The sequence below is a fragment of the Camelina sativa genome, chromosome 10, assembly GCF_000633955.1.
Source record: "Camelina sativa cultivar DH55 chromosome 10, Cs, whole genome shotgun sequence".
Lineage (NCBI taxonomy): Eukaryota > Viridiplantae > Streptophyta > Magnoliopsida > Brassicales > Brassicaceae > Camelina > Camelina sativa.
The window spans coordinates 695,561-717,053 of NC_025694.1; the positions used below are offsets into that span (position 1 = coordinate 695,561).

The 21,493-nt window shown below is 35.8% G+C and overlaps 6 protein-coding genes and 1 non-coding gene across 8 annotated transcripts; 6 read left to right on the forward strand and 1 right to left on the reverse strand.

Moving 5' to 3' along the window:
* On the forward strand, positions 1-2,215 carry LOC104716249 (alanine--glyoxylate aminotransferase 2 homolog 1, mitochondrial; the record flags this gene model as incomplete). Its single annotated transcript, XM_010433639.1, is given in 8 exon segments — positions 1-159; positions 275-445; positions 717-860; positions 939-1,118; positions 1,258-1,483; positions 1,568-1,681; positions 1,775-1,861; positions 1,954-2,215. Coding segments are annotated over 8 exon segments (1,125 nt in total), but the record flags the coding sequence as incomplete, so codon positions are not given.
* Positions 5,622-6,667, forward strand: LOC104716250 (ACD11 homolog protein-like). The gene has a single exon (XM_010433641.1). It carries the CDS (start codon positions 5,822-5,824, stop codon positions 6,524-6,526), a length of 705 nt encoding a protein of 234 aa, XP_010431943.1. The 5' UTR covers positions 5,622-5,821; the 3' UTR covers positions 6,527-6,667.
* On the forward strand, positions 6,890-6,963 carry TRNAV-CAC. Its single transcript has one exon. It is a non-coding gene; the product is annotated as a tRNA-Val (tRNA).
* LOC109126940 lies at positions 9,663-10,155 on the forward strand. Its single transcript, XM_019230912.1, has one exon. The coding sequence runs from the start codon at positions 9,728-9,730 to the stop codon at positions 9,941-9,943; it is 216 nt and encodes a 71-aa protein (XP_019086457.1). The 5' UTR covers positions 9,663-9,727; the 3' UTR covers positions 9,944-10,155.
* On the reverse strand, positions 10,471-13,667 carry LOC104716251 (apoptotic chromatin condensation inducer in the nucleus). 2 transcript variants are annotated; one of them, XM_010433642.2, is made up of 6 exons: positions 13,442-13,667; positions 13,249-13,290; positions 11,885-13,079; positions 11,486-11,674; positions 11,234-11,385; positions 10,471-11,109 (listed from the first exon to the last, which is right to left on the reverse strand). In XM_010433642.2, exons 3-6 carry the CDS (start codon positions 13,062-13,064, stop codon positions 10,690-10,692), a joined length of 1,941 nt encoding a protein of 646 aa, XP_010431944.1. In that variant the 5' UTR covers positions 13,065-13,079; positions 13,249-13,290; positions 13,442-13,667; the 3' UTR covers positions 10,471-10,689. The 2 variants fall into 2 exon arrangements, with proteins under 2 accessions (XP_010431944.1, XP_010431945.1); XM_010433643.2 differs by having other exon boundaries at positions 11,885-13,085.
* LOC104716252 lies at positions 13,784-18,168 on the forward strand. Its single transcript, XM_010433644.1, has 12 exons — positions 13,784-13,936; positions 14,169-14,232; positions 14,327-15,064; positions 15,522-15,644; positions 15,745-15,897; positions 16,010-16,087; positions 16,295-16,387; positions 16,479-16,598; positions 17,077-17,154; positions 17,269-17,448; positions 17,529-17,630; positions 17,718-18,168. Exons 1-12 carry the CDS (start codon positions 13,926-13,928, stop codon positions 17,949-17,951), a joined length of 1,974 nt encoding a protein of 657 aa, XP_010431946.1. The 5' UTR covers positions 13,784-13,925; the 3' UTR covers positions 17,952-18,168.
* On the forward strand, positions 19,888-20,870 carry LOC104716253 (heavy metal-associated isoprenylated plant protein 22-like). The gene is made up of 2 exons (XM_010433645.1): positions 19,888-20,142; positions 20,466-20,870. The coding sequence occupies exons 1-2, from the start codon at positions 19,971-19,973 to the stop codon at positions 20,768-20,770; spliced, it is 477 nt and encodes a 158-aa protein (XP_010431947.1). The 5' UTR covers positions 19,888-19,970; the 3' UTR covers positions 20,771-20,870.

Consider the following 21,493-nt stretch of genomic DNA (forward strand, 5'->3'; position numbering starts at 1 on the left):
GGAATAGTCACTGTCTCATGCGGTCACTGCCATCCCGATATTTTAAATGCTATTATGGAACAGAGCAAGCTACTTCAGCACGCTACGACCATATACCTGCATCATGCCATTGGCGATTTCGCTGAAGCATTAGCTGCTAAGATGCCTGGAAATCTTAAGGTACTTGAGATTTATTTTGATGAAGTCTGAAGCAAGTCGAGAACTATGATGTAAGTTAGGTTTCTGTTGTTGGTTTTTTTCGAGAATTCAGCAAGCTTCACGATTTTGGATGCAGGTTGTGTACTTTGTAAATTCTGGCTCAGAAGCTAATGAGCTAGCAATGATGATGGCTAGGCTTTACACTGGTAGCCTTGAGATGATTTCGTTGAGAAATGCTTATCATGGTGGAAGTTCTAATACTATTGGACTAACAGCTCTTAACACTTGGAAGTACCCATTACCACAGGTTTTCCCCAAAACTTCCATATACAGAAAAAGTCGAATCGATTCCTTGTTATAGTTCATGCGCACAAAATAGAGATATGATCTCTCTAGCATTGAATTTAGAGTCTCTTCGCTTGAGTGACCATATCGTTTTCTGAAATTTCAAGCAGAGTATTTCACTTCACCTTTACCCACGTCTTAGTTAGACCCATCAGAATCGAAGTCTCTGCAATGTAGTTTTCTGTGATAATGTTTTTTTGTAACATTGTTTTGCCAATTCTGTTATTGTGCAGGGGGAAATACATCACGTTGTAAATCCAGATCCATACCGTGGAGTATTTGGCTCTGATGGTTCTCTTTATGCTAAAGATGTGAAAGACCACATCGAGTATGGTACCTCTGGAAAAGTAGCTGGATTTATCGCAGAAACTATCCAGGTTTATGTTTAAACAAACCATCAAGTGAAATTTAGCACTAGCTTGAGCATAATATTCACCATGCCATTATTACTTCAGGGGGTCGGAGGAGCTGTAGAATTGGCTCCTGGTTACTTGAAATCGGTTTATGAAATTGTACGCAGCGCTGGTGGTGTATGCATTGCCGATGAAGTCCAGACTGGATTTGGCCGAACAGGAAGTCATTATTGGGGTTTCCAGACTCAAGATGTGGTTCCGGACATAGTCACTATGGCAAAGGTTTGTCAAAGGAAGTAGTTATCATTTACTCTGTTCTTACCGTTTGCTCTGTTATCCAATCTTTGACTACATATATTATTATTTACTTAAAAACAAGTAGATGTAGTCTACTAATAATTGGCACGGGTTATATTCACAGGGAATTGGAAATGGATTGCCATTAGGAGCTGTGGTGACTACACCAGAAATTGCGAGTGTTTTAGCTAGCAAGATTCTGTTCAACACATTCGGTGGAAACCCGGTTTGTTCAGCTGGTGGACTTGCTGTTCTAAACGTTATTGATAAGGAGAAACGCCAAGCACATTGTGCTGAAGTTGGTTCACACCTTATTCAACGTTTGAAAGATCTGCAGAAAAGACATGATAGTAAGTACCAGAACAATCTTTGAGCTTTTTTTTTATCAGATCATCACTCAGTTTTTACTTACAACCTCGTCTGTTTGGTTTCAGTCATTGGAGATGTGAGAGGAAGAGGACTTATGGTTGGGATCGAGCTTGTGAGTGACCAGAAAGACAAGACACCAGCCAAGGCTGAAACAGCCGTCTTGTTTGAGCAACTCAGAGGTAAACAACATTAAAGCCAAATGCATCAATTTTACAAGTATTAAAGCATGAATTTGGTCAACCAAAATGTTTTTCTCCTTTCCCTTTATGAAGAACTTGGCATTCTCGTTGGAAAAGGAGGACTTCATGGGAACGTTTTCAGGATAAAGCCACCAATGTGTTTCACTAGAGACGATGCAGGTAAAAATTCGTATAATATTGCTTAAAATCATTGTTTGTTTGAAAACAAGATGTATAATATAATGAATTGTGTTTTTTGTATGCACCAACAGATTTCTTGGTAGATGCATTGGATTATTCCATCTCCAGGTTGTGAAGAAGGATATGAAACAAAGCGAACGAATAAGGAGGATATGATCGTTAATCTTATCAAAATCATTCGAACCAAAATTTATTACTTGTAGCTTTCAGTAATGACACAAAATTTGCTGGTGGTTAACAGAAGTTCTGTTAAATAAATCAATAGCAAAAATACTGAGAGATTTAGACCCATAAACCAACAAAAATTCAAAAGCATTTTCTATGTTGGATTAAGCCAGCACGGTTTTGCATTCAAGATATAGAGATTGATAAACGTCTACCACCTAATCACTTTCATAACTTCGTGATCCGCTCATATATCGAAAACCCAAATCGAGTCATTTGGAGTAAGAAATAATGCATTATGTACACAAGGGCCAGAGAGTATTGATATTGAAGGTCAACATACAATAAACCTTCAGAATCTTGAGTAGCTCATCAGCGAGTCCAGTAGGACCAACTATTTGCAAGCTTTCCAGAAGCAAAGCAAAGAGTTCCTAGAGAGAGAAAAACTTGTTAAAAGCAAAAAAAAGAAAAAAAATGTAATTTACATGTAAAAAAATTGAGGGTCAACTTACCTAGCTTCATGGGCGGCTGAGGGGAGGGAGGTCACATAATGCTTAGCCCATCCGTCGGATCGCTTCTTGATCTCCAGCTCGACACTCTTTTCCTCACACCATTGAGCTCGACACTTTCTTCCTCACACCATGGAGCTCGAACTAGCCGCCTCTTCTTCAACGCTCCCAGTCCTCCACCTCTTCCACACAAGAGTCTCTCTTTTCTTTTGCATTCCTGAAAAGACAGTCATGCATTTCTTTCAAGAGATTATCAACCTCTTGGGCCAAACCATCTCTCGATACCAATGTCGAAGGTCCATTGTCACGCCTAACTACGCGCGCCTAGCAAAGGAATATATATATATATATAACTGTCAGTAGATGCACAACGCTGCTCCACAACCATATCAGGATTTCAAAAATATAAGAACTACCATATTGTTGTCCAAATCTGCAAGTCCAATCCGAATACTCAGTGGAACTCCTTTCCGCTCCTAGTGTGTGTGCTTGATAGAGGGAGGAGCGTCCATACGTTTATCCACTTCAACACAGAAGCTAGATCTTTCCAAGATCGAAGCAGTATCATCACAAAAATCAGATATCCTTTTGGCATCAACTTCTTGGCAGGTCTCTAGAATCAGAGAAGAAGAGAGGAAGGATAGCAGAAATTCATTTACCGCTGCGGCACTGGGCTCCCAAGATGTCTGCCACACCATTTCCTCCACTCATTTTTTTATTCTCGAACAAGATGTTGAAATTCTTGGCAAAAGTTTGTCCCAAACAGTGGGATGAAGCACCTTCCACACCACCGAAGACATTTCAAAGATCATTCTGACTGAAAATCTCAACATCATTAGTCAGTGGGTGGAAGCCACTCAAGCTTCTGTAGTTATGGGAGTCAGTGTTCACACTTTTGCATTCTTGAAGAGACAGTCATGCATCTCTTCCAAGAGATTATGGATTTATAGTGAAGTACAAAGTGTGTGCAAATTAACTTGGTAAGGTTACTTTATTACTGGAACTAATTCAAGTTATACATTTTGGTTATGATATAAGAGCCAAACGGTGACCAAAAATACTATTATGACTGTTTTTCTTATTTATATATAAATTTGTAGCATAAATTAATAAACAACAACTTAAAATTCTCTTATGTATTTAGAGAATATGGAAGAGTTCATCAATTGGGAAGAAAATATTGATGTTTAGAGTTTGTTCGTTAAATCATTTTGAATTTCATAACCATGGTATATTAAAAATAAGTGTCGTTTTTAATGGTTAAGATGACATGTGTGTTGAAATTATGATTATAAGAATAGTCTTCTTTGAAATTGCTCAATTTATGAAATATACATGTTAAAGGTTATAATTGACTTTATATAAATATATTGTTAGACTGATAGTTGGTCTTGTTGCTAGAATTCGTTGGATATGAACATATAAGTTTTGTGTTTGTGAAAATGCTAAATTTATTTTGAGTTAGAAACTAATGAAACACCTCTTTTGAAAAAATGGTACCATAACAACTAACATGTGCTTAAAACATGGTGAAAATCAAACAACTTCATAATTGACACTTCTTACAAAAAAAAATGTAAACTACACTTGTTCTTTTATAGAATATACCATTTTTAGAACTCAAAATTATGAAAACTATTATATATACAGTAGAACCTCTGTAAATTAATACTCGGTAAATTAATAACCTCTATAAATTAATAAATTTCTCCGGTCCCAAGTTTGGCCTAGTGTAATTTTGAACATTATTCGATAAAATAATAAATTAATAACATTTTTAAAAATCCCATGTAAAAATATGGTCCCATTAATATCATAAATTAACAATCAAATAAACTAGTATATATATATATATATATATATATATCTAAGAAAATCAATGAAATATAAATCTATTGTTGTTTGTTTGTTCTTGAATTTGCATTCTTGTTGGAGAGCATCTCTAATTTTTCTGACTGCATCAAAAACTTATGGTGTTGTCTTCTCAAATCGCATCCAAAAATTGTAGAGAGTTCTTGACGCGATAATTGTATCATTCCGTGTAACTGGTTCTAAAGGTACCGTCGTATCTTCTTCAACTTCATCATCACCTTGAAAAATAGTAGCAACAATTTTTTCTAAACTCTGAATTTCTGATAAAAAATCATATTCATAAATTAATAATTATTAATTTGTCGATAAATTAAAACCTCTATAAATTAATAAAATTTCATGGTCCCGACCTTATTAATTTATAGAGGTTCTACTGTATATCAACCATATATATCTTGTGCAAAACTTTGGTTGCTTATTTTTCAAATTCAAAATGAGGCAGATGATAGTTACATAACCAAATAACACATGTCAAAGGACTTGAATATATATATTCATCACAAAAATTATACTGAAATTTAATTGGTTTATACAATTGTTTGTATAATTTAAAATAACTTTTGTTAAGTAACAACTGATCACCAACAAATCGAGTCATTATGGAAAACAAAGGCCAATAAGTAAGAAATAATTAATGTTTGTTTGATCACTGATGTAAAATGTAAATTGTTAATGTATATAAAAATTAGTAATTCAATTAAGTTATCTTTTCAAGGAATTTTGCAAAGATATAACGATAATAAAATGTTAGTAAATTCCCATAATCACATATTTGTTATGCGTTGTTAACATTGGCAATCTAGATTCTAACAGTTTGTTAATGAAATCCAACATCTCATTTCATTGAGTTTTGAGATTTCTTCTATGAAATTTTTATTTATTTATTTTTGTAAAATCCAAAAACAAAATACAAAAATCTAAAAGCTAAAATCTATAATCCAAAAATCTCCTCAACATTCATGGCCTAAGTTGTTTTCTTTTCTAAATATTATTTCTACTTTAATTAACAATTTAATGGTTTGTGGATTTCATTAAATAATTAATTTATAGTAACTAAAAAAACATTCCGAATCTCAATATTTGTAAAATTACTTTAGATCACGCAAAATATGATCTTATTCCTTTCACAAAAATAGCTGCAAACATTTATAGCCATTAATCATTCTTTATATATAGTTAAAAATCCCCACAATAATTTATTGCGAAAAGTCTTTACGTTCCAAAACAAAAAGTCACAAGTCTTTACGTTTCTTTCAGAATCACAACAACACGTCTTTACCAATTTCTTCGTAAATAAGTTTCTCCTCTGATCCATCACAATCAAGAGAGTTTTCAAGAAAGTCCAGCAATCGTGGCGAAGCTTTATAAGGAAGACGAGGAGAGAAAGAAAGCAATGGAAGAAGAAGAAGAAGACGAAGAAGAGGAGGAAGAAGACATGTTCGAAGACGCCGTGTGTACCACGCCAGCCAGAGTCAACACGCCTTTGTCCGTAATCACAGAGGCCTTCGAAGATCTCGCGGATTTGCTGAAACCGCAAAGATCTGAGATCACCGAAGAAGAAGATGGATTGATGAGGCTTGATGATTTTTGTAGTGCCTGTAGTCATGTCCCTGTCCTCTTCGATTGCCTCGGTTTTGCTTTCAAATTTGCGGAGATGGAGTACGTAGCCAAGGTTAAGGATTTGGAGGAGGCATCAAAAACGTTCGACACGTTACAGAACATTCTTGACCTAGACGTGGAGAAAGAAACGGTCAAAACACCGGGAAGCCATTCGCGTAATCTAAGACGAGTCAGACAAGGCTTAGATCTCATCCGAGCCATCTTTGAACAATTCTTGATCGCAGATGACTATTCGTTGAAAGACGCTGCGACAACAGCGTACACGGAAGTATGCGCACCGTTTCATACATGGACCGTTAGAACAGCGGTTTATGCAGGGATGTATACACTTCCGACGAGGGATCAGCTTTTGTTACGGCTCAATGAAACAGATCAATCTGTTGAGAAGAACATGAGGAGGTACATGGAAGCATCTCGACCTATCATAGAGTATATTGACAAGCTTTACATTCAAAGGAACATTAAACTTGATTGGTAAAAACAAAATTTTGTTCTTGATCAAGTAATATTCTAGACAAAAATTTGTCCTTGTAAATTATTATAATTATTATTGATTTTTTTTTTGTTTTTCTAAATTACAATTTGAAGCCTTGCTATGAGGCTTCCCCAAAAAATTGTTTCTCACCGTATGTAACGTGTTGAACATATTGAAACGTTCTTAAAACGAAAAATGCGTATTCCCTAGTTTTAATTACATAAGTTACATGTTCGATCGTGATTATGATTGGTCATCTTCTTTTTTCTAATATCTTGGTTGACCATACGTAATGTGTTAACTCACGTCGGCTATCAGATGTTTATTAGGTAATATATATTTTAATTTCTAACAATGAGCATCAAAGTCTGGGTGGTGTAGTCGGTTATCACGCTAGTCTCACACACTAGAGGTCCCCGGTTCGAACCCGGGCTCAGACATTTTTATTGTTTCTAAATTTTTTATTTTTTTTATTTTTTTTATTTTTTTTTTTGTCTTTCAGGAAATCACATATCCGATTTAAACTCACGAATAGTAAGTAACACTGTATTAGCATCATTATCACAATGAATTAGTTCACCCGTAAAAGTCAACATTAATGTTGTTTTATATGTTTCTAAACCTTCTGGTTGAGTAACTAGTACCTAGTAAACTTTGCTTGATTTTGATTAGCAAATCTGTATGATATTTAAAATACATTAACAGAGGCCAATAAGAGAAAAAGAAGAGTGGGATAGATTTATGGATTGGCCTTTAGGGAGACGTATGAGACAAATTACCCCCTAATCACTTGTTATTGGCTCCAAACTAATTGCTATATTTAATAGTAACATTTTACAACTGCAAAAACCACAAACTTTAATTTCTAACGATGATCTTAATTAACTCTATATTTGTATTCAAAATTTAGACGAAACATATAAGAGTATAAGACCTTTAGTTTTTCTTTTATTCTACAGAAAAAAATAAAATTATATACTTAATAAGAGAATTTCAGACAATGATATTTTGGTATAAGCCTTATATTGCACCCAGATGGACTTCGGAGTATGGTCTAACGCATTCACGATGAATTACGAAAAGTCAATGCCACTAATTAGCCATAGAACTAATAAAATTGGAATTCTTAATTCACAAAAAAAAAAAGAATAACATATTGATGAGTGAGTTATTTAATGAAGTAGATTTGGAGAGTGGAGTGGCAAGTATTGTCCATTATCAAAACATTCTAAAGTCGATCCACTAAATTCCATGTCTCACTCACTCGTTTCTTTAGAACTAGCTAATTTAATTAGTGTTAATCAAAGTGGAAATTGGGTCGGTCAATTGCAATGATCAATTTTTCCAAATTTAGAACTATTATGAAACCCCAAGCAAACATGTTTTGTGAACAAGGTGCGTGTGTCCAACCTTAAAGCATCTCAACTTTAATTTTTCTTTACAATAGGGTGTGTGCTAATTACAAAGAGTGTGTGCTAATTATATTAAATTCTCATAAGGATATATACGTGATATAATTAACATCCCCATAATATATTATATATCATCATTATCACTAATCGCTAATGTTCTAATCTATGTCCATATATATATATATATATATATATATATGGAGAGAGAGAGAGAGTCATAGACACATTATACATATTGGATTACCGGTTCATTGTCGTGGGCATGTGTTATGTACCACCATAAGTCTTTTTGAAAATATAAGAGAATGAGTTTTCCATTGTTGCTTCCGTAGTTATATTTTTATAATGTAATCAGTCAAAATGTATTATTTATTATTGAATACAAACTGTAGTACCTGACTGGGGTATGAATATGATATATTATTATTTACATGTACAAGAGTGAAATAGATATATAGACATTGATCATATTGAAGCTCTAAAACGTTTCTAACTGCACCAATGATCATTGTAAATGTTAACCCACGTTACGTACCTACTATAGAAGATAATGTTCTTATTTTCATGTTGTGGCTTGGTGGAAGCTATAATTTATTGAATCAAAGCCTTCTCGTTGGTAAACTTTTCTAAGTACTCTTCAATCTTTGCTCTTCTCTTGTTGTGAATTTGATTAATGCATTTTTATTGTTATCTACTATAAAGCAAGTACATGTCAGTGGTTAAACCACACCAGATACGATGTGCAAATTAAATCTTCCTAATCATATTAACTGTGTTTTAATTTCTTATGACATATACGATACGGAGAGTTATGATCTTGTCTATTAGATATTTTTACCAATAACCTATGGGCCATTCATATGTTACTAAATCCTACTGCATAACATGCTATATATTACTAATAGTTCTTCGTAGTTTTTTTTCTTATTCATTTTTTTTTCTTACAGTGTGTTTATATTTTATGTATCTAGATTACAGAGATCACTTAGCGAACCTTGCAAAGATTAATTATATTTTATTGCCAAAGACGTGAATGAATTGGACCATAGTTTATGCCGCTGGTTTAAGAGCCGCCCTTAAAGCGAAAGCCACAAATTAGATGAAACCTCCCTTCTAATTAATTACTTTTAATGAATTATTATTATTAACAACTATATATTAATTTATGGAAGAACCCACTCCCCATATAGTTTAATCACACAATGGTTTAAGACATCAAGCAATTATATTTTTAAGTAGTTGATGCATAGTCTCACTCACGATTAAAATACGTTATCATCTGAATTCATAGGGCTAAGAGAAGCTTTGTAAACAAGTTTCTTATAGCTATGTACGTCGAGATCACATACATAAAATACATTCCATTCTATTCATATGTTAGCATTTGACTCGTTACCTGTTATAGAAGTAGAGTAAAGATGACACTGATCTCAACCTATACAACCAAACACTAGATATGGCTATTAATATGGTATAACTAGTTTTCAAATTGGTATAACTTTGTATTTTTTGTATTTCAACTCTTCATGAAAATCTTTTCTTACCTAATCGATTATAGCCCAACAATTAAAAAAGAATAGTTCCCATTTTTACTTTTTGAATATACACTTTATGAAATTGCTACATGCAGTATCATGAAAACTATGGACCCATTTTCTCATATATAAAAAAACTAAAAGAAAAAATAATATACTAAGGGAAAACCTCTATAAATAGACACTCTTCGACAAACCCAATCTCCACTTAGGAAATCTTGATTACGTTTATTTCGTTAATTAACACTAAAAAATAAATGTTGTCCATGGCAGCGAGTTACGCACACCTTGAGGTCAAACAGAAGAATCAGAAGGAAAAGATGAAAAAGAGAGAAAATAAGAGAAACTCCTCCGGCCACGATGCGGCTCATCCCCTCCCTGTCGAAACCTCTTCTGCCTCCGGAAGGATTTCTAATAAAATATATCCTTCTCGTTTATCTGATGAACAAGTAGAGGTCAAGTCACAAAAGTGAAATTCAAAGTCATGAAATTCTTAAAGAGGTTATTCAAGTATTTGTCCTTGTGTTAGCATGTAATTATGTTATCTATGTATGCGTGATGTGTCTAAATCGTATCTTGGTCGTGTTTATACTTTTGTGAAAGTGTGCTACTTTGCTAATTTATCTGTGTGTTATTATGTTATCAAATGTAAAAGATTATTCCATTGACACACGCCAATTACCTTTTTGGAACCCTGATTTACAAGTAGATTGTTACAAGTTCCTATCAAAACATCATTCTAATACTTAAAACTTAAAAGCTAAACAAAGAAAGCATATCTAAATCTGAAGTGCATATTAGTGTGTAAGTAAATTTCCGTCCGATTCGGATAAAAAAAAAAAGTAAAAGTATCTCGTACTATTCAAGCGTCATGTGTATGTGAATCAATTCATTCGTTTAAGATTTGTAATTTGGTAATATTGGGTTGTCATTATTAGTTTATTTTTGAACCAACAGTTGTTCATATTAAGGTTAAAAAACAAAAAATGGAGAAGAGAGGTCCACAACACACAGTGCCAAGCAACCCTGTTCGTTCATCAAAGGTTCAAAGTTCAAACCAAAGTCTACTAAACAAACATAAGAAGATGTCTTCTCCTGCGTTCTACAGTAAAAATAACAAACCAAACTCAACAAAGTCCTCAACTTTTGTCCGCACTGAGCTAAATTCCTAAGAGCCTGCTACGAAAATAATGACCTGAAATCCCCCAAACTAGCAAGATCACTTGTTATTATTAGCTGCAAGTTTAGCTGCAACTTGCTCCTCTGACAAGGGCAAGTAATATATCCTGGGGATTGCTTTTGTCTTCTTGAAAAGATCATCAAGAGTGACAATGGGAGGTTCTTGTTCCTCAGAGACTAGAGGAGGAGGTGGAGGAAGACGTTCTACGATCTGAGGTGGTTTGGCCAGAGGGGGTGGCGGTGGAAGAGCAGTTGGAGGTGGCCGTGAAGGAGCCTGAGCCAGTGGCTGATGTCGAGGCTGAGGAGGAGGAGGAGGAGGAGGAGGCAGAGGAGCTTCCAGTTTTGCTTTCACTTCTTCTGGTCCAACAAATTCAGCTGTCAGAAAGCGGCCTCCATTAGGTGGCCATTGCAGGTTATACACGGCTTGTCTTGTTGCTGCAGCTTCTTCAACAGAGGAATACTGCATTCACGTCAAAATTCACTCATCTTACAAGACATTCTTTTAAAATTTAGATAATTGAAATGAAAAGAACAAATGGAATCGACAATTTTGTAAATCAAAAGGAATGAAGAAGCGTTCTTACTGATACATAGCAATGGGTCTTAATGTTGTCCATCCAGAAACTAGTGACGTTTCCGGTTTTACCCAGAAGCTCCTGAACAGCTTTCAGTGTGAACGGCCTTAGGAAACGATCAATCCTGAGGGAATTTGTAGGCTCCTTGGGAGATGGAGGAACTGCCAATAAATATTGAACACATCTATCAAACAAATGTTTTTAGACAATGAATAAGATATGGAAACATACATAGAGGAGTAGGGGTGGTGATTTACATACCCACACGTTCCTTGGGTCCATCCTCACTAGCCGAAGAGTCAGATCTTGAGAAGTCACGCTTCAGACCAGTCGCCCTTGGTGTTGAAGTGGGTACAGCGCTATTTGTGGCCTGCACTTCAGGAACTTTAATACGCTCAGAGTTCCATCGGCGCCTCTTTGCAGGCTCATTGTTTCCAACAGCTTCTTGATCTACAATGACGTAGAAATAAAGACACATCATCAGATGTAGTTTGAATTTCAACAGAGATGCTTCAAAAGCCAACAAAATACAAGAAGTAGCCTTAAACACAAAGATGAAGCAACTATCAAACGGTAGCAATATGCCTCAAACACCAACATCACAAGATTCAACACAGCAAACAAATTGATTAATAAACAAATGAATATGAGAGGCCTTACCATTAGCAGGAAGCTTTCTCTTATCAGAAGCCACCAGTGGATGTCTTTTATTTCCAGGGGCTTTCCCTTTCCCAGCATCTATATCAGCACGGCTTTCCCCCTTAGAAAGCATTTCAATTTTCTCACTCTTATCATCAGATGTAATCGAGTCGGTTTGCTTAGTCTCTGGCTCATCCTCCATAGACTCATCACCAGAACTTCTATCTAAATTCAACTTTTCTGAGTCGCCTGCATCGATAATGTTATTTTCTTTGGTCATATCTGTGTTTGCAGCATTGCTGTCATCTCCACCTCCAACAGATATCTTCTGCTCAAGTGGCGCCTCAACATCCATTGGATGCGATTCGCCAACGACATTTGATGGTTCTTGAGACTTACTAACATTTTGTTCTAATTTGACATTATCAGCAATTTTGTTATCCTTTAGTTCTATTTTTTCATTATTTGACACAGAATCAGTAGAAATACAATCAGATTTTACCTCAAACCCTGTAACGGGGATGACCTCAGATACCTGGTTGTACATAGCAGATTTTTCAAGCACAGCCTCTGTTGGTTGAGCCTTATTATCCGCACCACCATCCAACCCACTAGATGGTTCCTTATTCTCAGATTTGTGAACAATTTGCTCACTAGGCGTCTCTGCCACAACTGGTGCATGACGTGCAACCACTGAACTATCAAGACCAGATATGTCTCTTCTAACATCATCAACTTTTTCATCTTCTTCACTAGCGAATGGCACTGCATTAACCTCTGGTTCTGAAAACAAAGGGGGTTGAGTAGTCTCAACCGGAGCTGAAGCTTCAGCTGTTGTCATAGTCTCAGTTGGTTCTGGGGTTTTCTCAGCTGCAACTGGAGTAGTCTCAGCGCTGAATGCCGCGGCAACTGGAGCAAAAGGAGTGGATTGGTTTCGATCTGGTGTAACGTCGCCGTCGCCTCCAGTAAAAGAAAACATCTGAGCCTCTTGATTGGCTTTTTCAGCAGCAGCAACAGCAGCACTGTTGATTCTCTCAGACTCTTCTTGCTCAACACGAAGAGCTTCATCTAGACGCCTAACTAATTCCTCCTTCAAGCCTCTTGTAGTTAGTCTCCGTCGCTTAAGCTCCTCTTTCAATTCCGTAACCTTCCACTTATCAATTGGTCGGTTGTCCAAGATTGGAAAAGGTGATGACGACATCTTAGCTTACGTGAACTGATTCTTGAAAAAAAAGAAAAATCAATAAAAAAAAAAATTCGAGATATTGGATTCACACATCGCAGTGGACAACTCATCTCTTAAATCCAAATTTAACCAACAAAAAAAAAACAAAGCTTAAATCTTTAAACAAACCCAATGCAAAAGAGATAAGATGAAGACTTACATAAACCAAATTGGCTTCAAACTTCCTCAGATTGGTGAAACCCTAAAATCGCAGCATAACAGAAGAATGACAATTAGAAGAGACTTCCGAACACAATACAAATAATCAAAACCCACTACGAAAGATTGAAAATTTCCCGACTCAAATCAATAGATTTCTCAATTTCTCTTAAAACAAAAGATAAAACGCAAACCTTTTCGAAAAAGCGAAATCCAGAAGCAATGGAACGGAGAGAGAGTGACCTTTTGTGATGAAATCTAACAGAGATTGAAAGATAAAGCGGACATTGGGGAAATTACAATCCCGTCATCAAATTTTTTTATTTTTTTGGGAATTTGGAAAAAGAGGAGGCGAATTCTAGGGTTCTTGTTCGTCGGGTGTTTTGATAATGAGAAAAAACTCGAGGACCTGAAGCAAAGGGGCTTGTTTGATAAATACAACCATTGTATTATGAATTGTCGAAACTACCCTTACTACTCAAGTACTCTTTTTTATACGGCGTCGTTTTAACGCTAAACGCGATTTTTTTTTTTTTTTCTGTTTGGTTTATTATACTCTCACGACACCCCGGGGAAGGAGGCTTTCCGAGTCTTCTTCTTCTTCTTCTCTCCGTCGTGTAGTAAGATTCTTCACTCGTATCGTTCGGCGTTTCCTTCACGAGAAGAGCTACGGCGATAATGCTGCGGAAGTATGTTTTCCTGAACCCTAGACAACTATCTTAAATCTGCGATTAATTTATATTCACTTTTTTAGATTCTCTGGTTCGTCCCATCAAATTTCGCGTAGCTTTTAGGGTCTGATTTTTTTTGTTGATTTCTCTAAATTGAAGAGCTACTTGTGACTTTGACTGGATTGATTTTGTTTTCCGTATCTGATCGAATGTGATTGTGATGTAATTCTCTCTCTTTTTGTTTGTTTAGGTCTGTTCTCGAGCTGGCTTCGCGTTTGTCAACTAAGAGATATCCGAGAAATTTGGTAGCTCAGGTGAGTACGTATTCTTACCTTGGTGATATTCTTAGCTGTTACCATCTTTTGTGAGCATTCTCTTGATGTGAATTTTGTGTGTGTTTTGCATTAGAGGTTTCATTTGACTTCTTTGAGAAATGCATCTACCTCTGGTAAAAACGGTCTCCCTGGAGCTAAACCCGTCGGGAAACCAGATGCCTCAAAAGTTGATCCTCCAAAATTGACTCCTCCTCCTTTGGGGAAACCGGATCACTCTAAAGGTAATTCTTCTAAAGTGGTTATAGGAGGTGTTGTTGCAGTCGTTGGTGCTTCTCTCGTAGCGTATCAGACTGGCTATTTGGATCAGTATCTGGTGAAAGAACAGCATAAATTAAGTGAGCGAATCCACTCTGATGCCGTTACTGAAAGACTTGATGAGGCTCATCGTTTTAATGTACCTTCCGGTGTTGAAGATTCTACTGAAAAGGATGGTAAAGTTGAATCGCAACCTCAAGTTACTCCTCATTCTGAAGCTTCTGGGGGAATGCAGGTTGACATAGAAGTGCAACCTGAGTCTGATCTAGCACCTGAACGTTTTACATATATTTCTTCTAACCAAGAGGAAACGACGCCTCAAGAAAGTGCCATCGATAGAGTAGAGGCAAGCTCGCCTACTTCTTCAGATGATAACTCTGTATCTCAAGATTCGACAACTAAGTCTGATATGCCCAAGGCAGAAAGTGTGAAGTTGGAAGCGGCACCAAAACCTGGGGACAGTACTGCTGTTAGTGTCCATTCTAGTTCGGTTCATAGAGAGAGTGAAACAGAATCTGCTTCACCAAAGGATCCTGCCACTGAAGAGGCACCTGAGGTACTATATTTTCCTTAGTTTAACTTGAAAAAGCACTACAGAATGAAAATGCAGAAGATGAGTGTCTCAGCATTCCCTTCATGGAATTTTTCTTGGCTCGACTTCATTGCTTAAAATGCTTGGATGGTGGAAGCCTGGATAGATCATAGGTCTATGTAAAAGGATCATCGGTGGGAATTATAAGCATTCCTTTGTTTTGTGAAACTTCTTATCATCTTGGTAGAAATGGGTTATTCATATGGATACTAGATTAACTGTCCTGAATCAAATTCTGATAGACACCAATCGCTTAGGAAGAAGGGATGTAGGGAACTAAAAATATTTGAATTAGATGCGTATTTTCTTCTCTATGGAGAGCTGGATGTTTTATGAAGCTTTAGTTGATACTTGATTTTACTATGGCCTTCTAAAGTTACGTGGAATTGTTGTGAATCTCTAAAAAATTGTTGTCTTACAGGATGGCATTGAGCGGGAAGTTCAAAGACCAGGTTCTCTCCTTAAGGAATACAATCTAGAAGGCAGCGATACTGAAAGCAGTGAATCTCCATCATTCGGGGAGCAAATAACTAAAGAAACTGAGGTTTTAAACTTGATTTTCTGTCTCTGTCTTATTTCAGTGCCTTGTATTGATTGATAATTTTTAGAATAATGTGCCTAATCTGGATAATTTCGTGAATTAGGCTCTTCCTAACTCAGTCGAGGGGATGAAAGATGGTTACATGACTGAGGATGGAAAGTTGGTACTTGATTTTCTGGCTGCCATTCATGCAGCTGAGAAGCAACAGGCCCATTTAGATGCACAAGTTTTTGCTGAAGAGTTACGAGCCTTGAAGGTTGCTTATAAGACGGAATATGTCATATGAGTATTTATTCACTGTAGTGTCGTTTCTTTATCTAAGAGGCTTTAACTAATAGACTACTGCCAATTGTTTTGGTTGTACTCAGGAGAAGTACGAAAATGAGTTGAGAGACCTTAGGGCGCGTGAGCTAATGCGTATAGAGGAGGCAGCAATATTGGATAAGGTGCTTTTATCTTGCTATATCTACTTGATTAACTCAGTCCAGGGCACTGCTCATATGCATCAGATAAACATGCCATTGATGTTTACTTTATATATGGGCAATATGATGTGAACTTTTAGTGGATTCTTGTAAGCATCTATTTAATCTCAGTCTCATGTTCCTGGGTAGAGGCATACAACTATATTTAAGTGCCAATGTTGCTTTCAGGAGCTAAAAAGAGAAAGAACAAAAGCAGCAGCTGCCATCAAGGCAATCCAGGAGAGAATGGAAGATAAGCTCAAAACTGAAATTGAACAAAAGGTCTGTACATTGCAAGGAACTGAGAATTAAAGTGTATTGCGACTTAGAAAATCATAACCGACCATTTGTGTTTACTTCGTATTTACTACAGGAAACTGAAGCACAGTTGGCTTTGAGTAAAGCTGAAGAATTGGCAAAAGCTGAAATGATTTCGGCAATTGCAAAAGAAAAGGCAGCACAGATTGAGAAAATGGCAGAGGCAGATCTTAATGTAAGTAAAGACGAAATGGTGTACTTGATTTCCAACTATCTAATGGTTCCAACCACGTGGTATAGAATATTGCACAGACTGTTTTAAAATCATAATTAGGAAGAAGGTGTAGGTCCAGATGCACGTTAGTTCTAAACCAAAATTGAAATTTGTTACTGCAGTCTGCAGAAAACATGTCATCAAGGCAGATAATCTGAAAGGATTGTTTTGAAACACATTATCCAAGTAGTGAATACAAAATCTAAGAATTCTATTAAGGAGAAGAAATGCATACAAGTTCTGTGATGGGCATATAGTAAAGATGTTGAAAGCGAAGTTTCTATTCTAATGGAATCAGTTATGTTTTGCATACTTTGAAGTACTCAAACCCACATCATAACGTTCCAGCCTACACTAAATTGTGTTACATATCTCTTTGCAAATAAGCAAATTCCTGAATGTTAAATCCTGTCTCTGCACTGTCTTTTAATTTCTGTAGATAAAGGCACTCTGTTCGGCATTCTATGCGCGCTCTGAAGAGGCTCGCCAAAGTCATTCGGTTCACAAGCTTGCACTGGTAAGAGTCGAATTATAATTTTTTCATTGGCTCATGTTAATGCCATGAAAATCTGCTTTTCTACACCACCTGCTAAGTTTGATATATGAAAAATATATAATTATGACTTTGCAGGGTGCACTTGTGCTGGATGATACGCTCTCGAAAGGATTGCCAATCCAAAAAGAACTCAGTATGCTTCAGACTTACCTTGAAGGGACTCATAAGGATTCAATCCTAGGCTTGGTTTTATCATCTCTCCCAGAAGAAGCACGAACCAATGGAACAGACACAGTGCTACAACTGAATCAGAAGGTGACCCACACAATCAATGTTTTTGGCTAAAAAAATTATTCCAACTCTTTTTTCTTACTCTCTTCTCGTTATGTTTTCAGTTTGATACTTTGAAAGGAACACTTAGACACTTCAGTCTCATTCCACCTGGTGGTGGAGGAATCTTGGCACATTCTTTAGCTCATATAGCATCTTGGTTAAAGGTATGCTGCTGATTACATTATTCCACGCTCACAAACGCTGAAGTCTTAACCGTAATTCTGTGGGATTTTTTTGTTAACGGAAAACAGTTCAAAGAAGTGGATCAAGCAGATGGAGGCATTGAAACTGTAATAAAAAAGGTAGATAATTACTTGGCGGAAGGAAAACTAGCAGAAGCAGCAGCTACACTTGAAGAAGGTGTTAAAGGAAGTAAAGCAGAGGAAATAGCGAGTGATTGGGTGCAACGTGCAAGAAATAGAGCCATTACAGAACAAGCTGTTACTCTTCTCCAATCTTATGCAACCTGTGTTAGCCTCACTTGAATCCCTCCCAGATTTTTTTTTTTTAAGTTTTGAAATTACTCAGATTCCTGGAGTTACAATCAATTTGCGGGAAGTAGTACCAACCCCTTTATTTTATATTGGTCGGAGGAAGAATTACGATTTTATATTCCAATATTAATGTCTAAATCGCAATGTTTACGAGAGAGATGTTATATGAGTTAGAATGTTACAGAAGTTTGAATCAAAATAAGATGAATCTGACGAGTAATGACTCTTTATTTTTTCATTGGGATCATAAACTGTTGATCTGGGGATGATTGTTGTTGTTGTGATGTGGCATCAATCATGTGCATCATATAGTATCACTAGCCTTGCGTTGCATTCACCGCCTAAGAATCTAAGAAAGATACAAACTAAAACCCGATCTTGTGGTCATGCATTTATCTTTTTTTTTAAATCCATTTTAGCACATATAATTGGTACCTTGTCCTGTCCACATGTAATAAAGTTTGAACTCTGAAAAAAATACCTTCGACAAACTTTGATTTGTACATTAATGATTCTGCATGAAAAATCTCGTAAATAATATAGGTTAAAATTTTCAAGTTAACTCGTAAAAAATACGAGTTTGAGCATAATTCAAATGGACCCAAACTTGGCATAACTTCGATATTGAGAAAAATGTACAAAATCAACAATCTTGGAATACTCATGCCAATAATGCAATATTAAATCTTAGCGGCTGCGGGAAACTTCTTCTCGTCGGTCTCTTATTAGAATGCTTTAAACCTGTTATTATATGTACCGAACGTTGAAGGTGTTTGTTCGACAACTCCAAAACTTTATAAAATTTTTGTCAGCTAACTTACCACTAATTTATTCGATCGAATGGAGTCACTTTCATATTCTTGTATATATATATATATATATATATATATACAAAATAAATATTTGTCAACTAACTTACCACTAATTATTCGAGTGGAGTCCCCTTTGTATGCTTATAAATATAAAATTTACATTTAAAATATAATTTAAACCAGTTTATGAAAAGTTTTAAATATTGATAATTGTATGTATATGTTTTTGAATTATCACGTAAATTATCAATACATGAAAATAATATATAGAGACTATATTGCACCAGCTGACACAGCGAACCTTAAATATGAAACAGCTAAGTTTGATAAGTGAGGTGGCACAACTCCTCCAATTAGGAGACAGCCTCACACGCGTATTCCAATCAGTGCCCACAGATATCGGCCACGTATACATTTGAACGCTCGAGATCTTTTCTCCCAAACGTGTGAAGCTGTCTCGCCGTACGTAAAGTAGTGTGACTAACCTCCGCGATGGTTCTTCCAACCTTTAATTTTTTGCTAAGAATTTGATCATTGATCCTGATTAGTTTAATAATCAGCCGACTATTATTATTGTTTAGATAAATTGGTGTGAATTCGTTAATACATGCATGGCTCTCTCACCTTCTTTGTGACTTCCTTGTGAATAACACAAGATTTTATATAAAAATATCTAAAGTTATCATTATTCCATAACGTAATTGTATTCACATGGATTCCCTACAAAGCTTACCTTCGTATATATGCTAAGCTAACAAATTTTTTTTTCAAGAATTGGTTACAAATACTTGAAAATGATTTTAAAACATTAGCCCTTTAGTTCCAAACTTTTCCTATCATATACTACTTTCGTTTCTTACCTAAACCACAAGGTCTTTTGGCATATATATTGCTTACAGCCTAAGTTCTTAAAGACCTCCTTTTCTATATTTTTATAAAGTGAGCCAAATGTAGTTTTGTGTCAATCACTCAATTGTAAACACAACAACATACTTTTGCTTTCGTACCAATACAATAATATACCCAAAAGTCATTATTTTATTAAAATATCAAATTAAGGCCTCTATATAAGTCGAGACAACCTACTAACAACTCATTGCAAACTGAAACCAAAACAAATATCTACACAAAACGCAATAACACATCTTGAGAGACAGAGAGAAAAGAAGACACAAGTCAAAGAACAAATTTAAGAAAGATGGGAGTTGGAGGAACATTCGAGTATATATCAGAGCTAATAGGAAACGGAGGAAGCCATAGCTATGGCAAGAGGAAGAAGAAGAAGCAGTTTCAGACTGTAGAGCTCAAAGTTAGAATGGATTGTGATGGTTGTGTCCTCAAAGTCAAAAACTCTCTTTCTTCTCTAAAAGGTAACTAACTTCTTCTTTATAATCAAAATTCTCGTCTGGATTTGTGTTGCCCCGCCCATATGAGATATGTGTCTTCAATTAGTTTTAGTTTTACATATTCTTTTGTATTTAATGTCATAATATCAATATGTGATGTTGGATGCGATAAACTAAAAAAAAATTTCAAAATAATAATATGTGGCGTTAAGCCTGAAATGAAACATAGTTGACCTCTTCCAAATTTTCATCCTAAAATTCTCGTTTGCTCAACCGTATACAAATAATACATGAACGCATATATAACATTCAAAGACTCAAAAGTGTAACGTACATGATCTTTTCAGGAGTGAAAACAGTGGAGATAAACAAGAAGCAACAGAAGGTGACAGTGAGTGGCTATGCGGATGCGAGCAAGGTGCTGAAAAAGGCTAAAGGGACGGGGAAGAAAGCCGAGATATGGCCGTACGTACCGTACAACTTGGTGGCTCAGCCGTACATAGCTCAGGCTTACGACAAGAAAGCACCGCCTGGTTACGTCAGAAAGGTGGACCCAAACGTTAACACCGGAACAATGGCCGTTCACTACGATGATCCTTCTTATACTGCCATGTTCAGTGATGATAATCCTAATGCTTGCTCTATTATGTAATTTGTTTACTTAGATAATGAATAATGGAATTAGTAACCTATGCGGATAATGTATATGTAAATAAGGGGTTATAAATTTTGGTGTTTGTTGTCTTTTAGTACATGATTTTGTCTTCTTTTGCATGTGCTTTTTGTTGGTGTTAGTTGGTGTTACAACAAGTGAATGTTTATTAATGTTAAAAAAATGTCTAAACAATTGGAGAGCATAAGAATCATTGTTTACTATCCTTGGAATGCATAATGGAAACAAGTTCAATTTTTCTAAGATAGCCACGAAGTTACAAAACAATAACAAAGATGGATTATTGTCCGCTTTGTAGTTTTGAGGTCCGAAAATTTAAATTCTCACTTTGCATGAAAGTGATTGAAGAGTAAGAACTTATAAGATCTCTTTCTACTCATTTAAATCATCGGTCACCAATACCTTAAGTATGAGGCTTTTGCTTTTGGTTTAGGTCTTTTTTGTTAGTTTTTTGGGATCCCAAAATTCTAACTCTTTTCACCAACTCTTTTTAGCTTTCACATAATTAAAGGGGAAAAATCCAAACAATGGATAGTAAAGACCACATAATGCTTAAATAAATGTGTATCACTACACAACATACACGGGTCATATATTCTATACAACATAGCATTCTTTGAAGGACTTACACAACTAATAATTCTTACTCTTCAGATGTAAACAGAGTACATCAACCTTCAAGAACCGCTCTGTATATCAGTT